At 33.2% G+C, this 8407-nt stretch overlaps 1 protein-coding gene across 1 annotated transcript in view; it reads right to left on the bottom strand.

The window, feature by feature from the left end:
- Positions 1-659: 659 nt before the first annotated feature.
- The window catches only part of LOC126883646 (uncharacterized), a 207260-nt gene continuing 199512 nt past the window's right edge, over positions 660-8407 (bottom strand). The window contains exons 5-6 of the mRNA XM_050649301.1: positions 933-1085; positions 660-874 (exon numbers count right to left, since the gene is read on the bottom strand). Of these exons, the coding sequence (XP_050505258.1) occupies positions 714-874; positions 933-1085 (314 nt within the window). The 3' untranslated portion in view covers positions 660-713. The remainder of the gene's footprint in view (positions 875-932; positions 1086-8407) is intronic.

The following is an 8407-nucleotide window of genomic DNA, read 5'->3' as shown; positions in this document are numbered from 1 at the left end:
AAACGTAAAATCTAAAGGTAGTTATTTTTTAAATATCTACAAAACGAAACATGCTAGGTACATACAACCTCATACCAAAAGAAAGGCTGTAATATTCACTACAAAATGAAATACTAATATACAGGGTGTTTCATTTAAAAAAAATAGAAAATTTTGTATTTGCAAATAGTGATCACACTGTATATTTTAAGGCTATATGTAAAGATTATACTCTATTTAAAAATGACACTATACTAGAAAAATTATACCATGTCACTTAAATTTTTATTACCTTGTGAACATAATCCACAGCCCTATATGTATCTATTACCATTTTTCTCAATAAAAGTGTAAATATTTCGAAAACTATTAATTTTAGATCTATAAGACCCCTTACAAAATTTTCATATTTTTAAAATATCTATTCAAAAATGATTTAATATATAGGGTGTTCCTTTTAAAAAAACACAAATTTGGTTTATACCTTCGTTATGACTAACCTTATATAATTGGAGATAATTTTAGATTGTAGAGGTCTTTGATGCATATCAGTTTTGTTATAAACATTCTTTTGTATATTTCATAGTTTAGCCGTAATCAAAGAAAACCAGAGGTTTGGCGCACCTTGCGCGCATATATATATATACCTAACGCATTTTGAAAGAAGAAAATAACTTAACTTCATCTGTTTTCTTTTTAATTAAAAAATGTAATGTCTATCCTAACACTCATTTTTAAGGTATTGGAGGATACAACATATCAAACGGAATTTGGCTCTCTAGAGCTTTTAATAATAAATCTTCTAATATTCCCGTTAAAATCTTTTCTAAAACTGGCTTCAAGTCTTCAAATAGTTCATTTACATTATCATTTATTACCTTGTTGGTAATGCCACCTGAAACAATAGAGTTTAATCGAAATTTACTACAAAAATAAAGTGTTTAAGGACTTACTTAACTCACTATTGTCGTCGAACAGACCTTTCAAGTTAGCTTTGGGACCACTAACGGATATGCTGCTATTTGTGTGAACTGGAACTATAAATTCTAATCCATTCTTTCTTTTTTCTGTTGTTACCTTCTGGTATACTTTCGCATTGCAGTTATCTATAAAATATGAAATCATGAATTCCAGATCGCATTCATTATCAACAATAAAAACATCTCATTATGCACTTTAAGGGGGATATGGTTTGAAATTTTCAATTTTTTTAAATCATTTTAAATGAAAGTGCATAACTTCAAGAATAATCTCTGAAAATTTCAGATTAATAGAAGTTAAATTACCAGAGATACAGATTCTGAATATTCAGAGAATATTCCTGCCTTCGACTCGCTTTGCTGCAGTTTCGCGCCAGTACGCTTGAGCGTAGTGACGAGAGGTACGTTCAGCCAATGTTCCCCTTCTCTTTTATAGATTGCTCCTCGATTCAAAAATATATTCTGGTGTGCATTACTTTACGACTTCTTAGACAAACAAGAACATGAAGACAAAGTTGTCAAAATTTTAAAAGCGTTTTTCGCAAAGCTGCTTTTTTAAAGGCGGTGGACATTGTAACTCAAAAACTACTTCACCAATCCACCTGAAATTTTGCACATATTTTCTTTATATATTTCATAAGGTAACGCTGTCGGGATATATTTGTTTTTATGCTTATTTTTTGTTTAACAATAATAAATATGTCGATTTTCACCCTTTGGTTACAAAGAATTTCGTTTTTTTGTTTACTTCCGAGTGACACCAAGAACTTAAATATCGTTAAAAATAAAAAACATTAATAGTGTTTTCTAGAGAAACTCATAAGCTAATAAAATCTTTTTGAATTCTTTGTTTCATATGATCCAGTGGCGAGTTCTGATGTCCACCGCAAAATCAATTTTTTTTGGAGGGTGTCTGTAAAAATTTGCCATCGTTGTTGGCTTATTTTTCAATTTTTTCCTTAAATTTTTTTTTTAAATCTTTGAATTGGACTCAATAAGCTTATATATTTTAAAATGAAATAATTGTACTATAGATTCAAATAAAAATCACAAAAATTTGCTTGAAATATTGATTTCAAACCATGCCTTCCCATTAAACCAGCCACTAAGTACAAAAATCTGTTATCTAACAGTAAGATATACACCCAATAGGTATACACTCCTATACAAGTGGTTCACTATATTTATTAAAGAGAAGCTAGGTATTAAGGGATATATTATATTTGTTATGCACTCCTTAAAGATGCCGACATAACAACTGGCTCTTCGTTCAAAATAGGTATAAAATCTAAAACATCTATTAACTTATTATTTAATAGGAAATTTGGCCACCTGGTGTTAAATTTAAATTGTCTATAGAATCTTCCTATTCTGAACCAACGCAGCAGTAATCATTCAAGGGAGGAAAAGGCACTTTACTCCCATGTTATACATATGGTTTTTCCACCTTCCTCAATAATAACAAGTCATTTTTTCATTTTTACTTAATTTATTTATGTAACTAACCAACAAAATTTATTAGAACTAAAACTAACAAGTAGCTACAATATAACTGTCAACTGTCAAATATAAGTCAAATTATTAATGTAAACATTATTAAATCAAAATAATAATTTACTGTTTTTGGCCATTCTGCAAAATACAGGGTGTTTTATAAATAAACGTTAAAATGTATAGATACTTACGTAATAGAAAATAGATATTGTACAGGGCGTCAATAAGTTATATTTCATGAATGAAATACCATGACGTCACTTTTACTTTTCCTCCCTAGGGAGGAAAAATATTTTCCTCCCTAGGAAGGAAATAGTATATTACTTTATGAGGCGGAGAAGCATGATTTTTCTTGACGCGCCCAATATTACGCTCCGAACGAAGTGAGGCGCGTAATAGAGGGCAAGTCAAGAAAAGTCGCTTCTTTGCCGAATAAAGTATACTATTTTTTCTTCAAACGTAGCAATTTTCAACCATAAATAGTACAACTCATACGCTATTTTTACTCGAAATTAACTGTGACAACTATCAAAGTCGTCTTGATGTTAGAAATTAAAAAAATTAAGTCGTCGGTGGGATTTGCGTCTCCCTGGTTACAGTTGTTTGACAGTTGTCTAGTTATTTAAATTTAAACGATGCAAGCGCATACACGGGTCACTCTTTACGACGAATTTCAGCAACACTTTTAATTGATGAAGGCGGAAATCTAGAATGCCTCAAACAACATGGGGGCTGGAAATCAAGCACGGTTGCCGAAGGATATATAGAGGATTCAATAAGAAATAAGAACGATAATGCTCAAAAAATTTTAAACCCTCATGATTCGCCAACATCGGGAATGATTGCTGAAAGTTGTGCCCGACCATCAGTATCATCAACAATTACCGATGCGTATCAAGAGTCGGGAACATTTTTGCACGGTTTCAATTTTGAAAATGCCTCATTAACTAATTGTACTTTTAATATTACTATAAATAAAAATGATGTTTAATTGTTGTTAATGACATTTGTATTGTTGCTTTGTGACATGTTTCATATTGTTGCCATGACAACATTTTTCCCTCCGCCGTAAAGAAATGGGAAAAAAACTGCTGCCGGCGGAGACATCAAACTTTGACAGGATCAAGTTAGATAGGTAATGTCATCATTATTTGACGTTTGAAGAAAAAATATTTTCCTCCCTAGGGAGAAAAAGTACAACTTTGCTTCCTACAATCAGGTCCGGAAAAGTATACTTTCGGTAGAGGTAGGTGGAAAACATATTATCGGCAATTAGCGATAATCGTTTTTTATAGACTGTTAGTTTTGTACAAAAAGAAGAAAACTTTTGTTTCAAGTTTAGATTTTTGTTTATTTATAAAATTTAAACAAAAGTTCAGTATAAAAGTGTTTCTTCTTCTGGACTAAACTGTAAGTTTGATTTTCCTGATATTACATCTATAACAACAATTCAAGAGTAAACAACTATTTCGTCTATTTGGTGTAAGGTTAATTACCAGTTCTACCGGTAATGATCCATTATAAGTACGAGGGCCGTATTCAGGATACTTAGCCCACTTATGGAAATGACAGCAGCGGGAATTTCCTCCATGGGAAGTACTGGCAATAACAATCTACATATTTGTAAACCAAACATCACAGTTATATTCTACAGCTCTTAATAAACCTACTAATAATTTTCCCAATAAAAAACAAGCAATTCTACTTCAGTCACTTCAAAACACTAATATTGAAATTTACCTTAATGCAGTAACTTATAAAGTGGATCCCAGTAAAATACATTCTATTTCTAAAATTGAAAACGGTCGAATTTGTATCTTCTTCACCAGTGAACATACAGTCGATAAGTTTCTTGCAAACGACAATGGAATTGTAGTAATTAATCAAAAACGTATCCAACCCCGAAGATTAATAACTCCAAACGAACGATTGATTATCTCCAACTTTTGTCCAAGTATTCCGCACGGCATCATAGAAGAACAACTGAAAAATTTAGGTATACATCTAATAACTCCAATTGAATTTCTCATACAGATATACGACGGAGGTGCAAGGTGAATAACAGTAATAACTGGGTAAGAAACAGAAGAATAGAATGGAATGACCACATAAGCCGAATGACAAAAAATAGGGTAGTCAGGACAGCGAGAGACGGTTCCCCAATAGGAAGATGATCAGTGGGAAGACCATGAAAACGATGGAACGACAACTTACTAGAGGCATATTGAATAAACAGACAGAGTCATGTCTATACAAAAAGAAAAAAGAAGAATACTTTCTCAGAATAGGGACTTCAAACTCAGCATTCAAGCATATATTGAGCTTCCGACGATACACTTTTATAGCGCCAACTAACTTAGACAAATTACCCGATTCTATGTTAATTTACCATGATGATAACAACTACCGAAGTTTCTTTTCCATTGAAAAGCAATCTTGCTACTTTTGCAAGCAGCGAGGACAAGTAGCATCTCAGTGTCCCAATAAAAATATTCAATCTCCTTCAAGGAACACCCAAAATACAGTTCATCTAAACTCTCAATCAGCTCCCCTTTCGATAATTTCTTCCAATAAAAATATTCAGTCTCCTTTAAGGAACACCCAAAATACAGTTCATCTAAACTCTCAATCAGCTCCCCTTTCGATAATTTCTTCTACACAATCCTCTCTTACTGATACTGAAACTACAGTACAACGACCAGCTCCCTAGTCGATAATTTCTTCTTCACAATCCTCTCCTAGTGAGACTGAAACGTCTGGAAAAATCGTTAGCTCTCAATCACATAAACATACTCCAATAAACTGCGTTCTACCCAATGAGATTCAAATGGATACCTTAGATCAAGCTACATCCTCAGGCCAGCACCCTAAACGAAACGTATCTGAAATAATAAGCCCCCCAATAATAGATAACGAAAATCCCTTCGTTAAACCGAAACCACCCAGCAAAAAACCAAAAACTCAACAACTGAAGACAACAGAAACCTAGTAGAAGATCTGACCAAATGCACCAGTCCATTCTTTAAAGAAAACTCCGATAACGGATAACGCCGGAAGAACTTATTGACTTCTTTGAAAATGCACATGGTTCTTCAGATCCTCTCACTGTCGCCAAAACTTACTCGAAGGATATCGAAGGATTATTAGACTTTCTAAAGAAAATATATCCTATTCTAAGTCCAAGATATCTCAAATCCCGTATGCTAAAATTAAAAATAAAATTTCCCGTCAAATTTCAACGTAATATTTCTACCGATAATACTAGCGATTCCTCTCCGGAGACTTATTAATCAAAACTATTTTCAATTATACTATTAAGTGGATTCTTAAAATTCTCATAAATAAATTTCGTCCATCCATCCTATGTTTACAAGAAACACATTTTAAAGGAAATTCGTGTCACAATCTTAAAAACTATACTTCATATTTTAAGAATAGAACGACTGGCTGCCGTGCTAGCGGAGATGTAGCTATTTATATCCATAAATCATTTGAAGTTACCTCAATCCCTTTAAAATCTGATCTTGAAGCAACAGTCATAATCCTTAAACGACCTCAAAAAGTAAGTATCTGTAGTATCTATCTATATCCTCCTGGTCCAGATCCATCTAAAAATGACTTAGTTAATCTTTTTGAATCGATTCCTCAACCTCGAATAGTTGTAGGTGATTTCAACGCTCGTAATTTTTTATGGGGAGCTAAAATAGTGGACTCCCTAGACCGTAAAATTGAACAAATTACATCAGAACTTAATATAAATATTCTCAACGACGGACGCATAACCAGATTTAATACTTCTACAGGTGATGCATAACGGGTCTCCACTTGATTTATCTCTTTGTAATCCTTCTGTACAGCCATCATTATCTTGGGAAGTTATGTCTTATTTATATATAGAAGCGATCATTTTCCTATATTAATATCTAATAATAACCGCAGGCTCTCATCTATCCCCATTGATAAATGGTCATTGAAAAATGCCAAATGGCCTCTTTACTCTTCCTTAATTTCAGAGTCTATATCGAACTTGATATCTCCTTTTGACGAAGAGGCGGATATTGACTTTAAAGTATCGAGTTTTGTAGACTGCATAACTTTTGCTGCACATAAATCTATTGGCTTTTAAGTCTCCCAAAAAACAAAATCCACTCCCTGGTGGAATGATTCATGCGAAAAAGCTATAAAAGAGTCCAAAAGAGTACTCTACAAGCTTATGAGACACCCAACGTTAAACAATAAATTGGAATTTAATAGACTACGAGCTTACTGCAGATATGTCCTAAAGAAGAGTAAAAAAGAAGCCTGAAAAAATTATATATCTTCCATTAACTTATCAACTCCTACTACCGATGTTTAAAAAAATGGTCAACAGATTGTATGGAAATAAATCTTTTAATTCCATTCACTACCTAGAACAAGATACTAAAACATATTCATCAAAAGAGGAGAGAGCTTCAGTTCTAGTAAATACATACCAAAAACACTCGAGTGACGAAAACTTACCAATCATTTTTTTAAATCACAAAAAGAACTTTGATGGGTCTAACACTGATAACGACGATCACACAAATTCACCTTTAAATGTGGAATTTATAATGGACGAACTCCATGAATTTCTTAACCAATCAAAGAATTCAAGTCCAGGACCTAACAACATCCCAACCATATTTCTTAAAGCTTTACCTATTGAAAGCAAGCAATATCTCTACAATTTTATTTGGCCAAAAAATGTCTTTCCTGTTGATTGGTATAAATCTATTATAATCCCCGTACTTAATCATGGTAAAAGTAAATCGAGTCCAGAATCTTACAGACCCATCTCTTTAACATGTTCCATGTGTAAACTACTCGAGAAAATGGTAAGTAATAGATTACTATGGTACTTAGAGGAAAATAAACTTCTTAGCCCAATTCAAAGCGGCTTTAGAAAATTTAGATCTACTACTGATAACATAGTAGACATAGAGTCTGTAGTACATGAATCATTTGGCTGTGGACAGGACTGTATAGCTGTTTTCTTTGATATAACTCACGCCTATGAGACAATTTGGAGACAAGATATTTTAAATACCTTATCAAGCTGGTCAATTCAAGGAAACATCTTGAATTTTATACGAAACTTTCTCCTGAAGCGACATTTCGAGGTTCGAATAGACAACACTTATTCTGATATAAAAACCCAATCAAACGGTATTCCTCAAGGATCTACTCTTAGTGTTACTTTATTTCTTATTGCAATCAATAATATTGGCACCTCACTTTCACCTCTGGTTAAAGCCTGTCTATTTGCGGACGACCTGGTTATCTGCTCAATAGGAAAAAAATTAACATCAATTATCAAATCACATTCAAGAAGCCCTTTAGCAAACTAGAAAACTGGTCTGATACTACTGGTCTGCGATTCTCTTCCAATAAAACAAAAGCAATGCTTTTCAGCAAACGCTTTAGAGATAGGTTAATCCATATTTATATACTGATGCGTCAAAATCGGAAAATGGAGTGGGTGCTGCATTTTTAACAACTAGCGAAGAACGGTCATTTCAACTCCCCAAGCAATTTTCTATATTCTCTGCTGAGCTATTTGCCATTCTGCAAGCAATAAGATTCGTCAATGACAATATCATTGTTAATAGTTAATTAAGTCGGAACTCATTATATGCCAATCCAATCATCCGAACTCTTCAGTTTTTTTGGACACCTTCACATTGTGGAATACAAGAAAATGAGAGAGCCGATAACGTTGCAAAACAAGCAATTGAGAAACCAATTTCATCGTCGATATCTAGTTGTTACCATCTTGATGTGAAACAATATTTTAAAACCGGAATTATGAACAAATGGCAAATATAGGATATCTCAAATTCTAAACTTAGAGCCATCAAACAAACTGTCCTACCGTGGAAGCTACCTATGGAAAGAAGGGTTCTAGGTCAATTGCTCGAATGCAATTGCTC

The sequence above is a fragment of the Diabrotica virgifera genome, chromosome 4, assembly GCF_917563875.1.
Source record: "Diabrotica virgifera virgifera chromosome 4, PGI_DIABVI_V3a".
Lineage (NCBI taxonomy): Eukaryota > Metazoa > Arthropoda > Insecta > Coleoptera > Chrysomelidae > Diabrotica > Diabrotica virgifera.
This window is presented reverse-complemented; position numbering and strand designations above follow the sequence as displayed.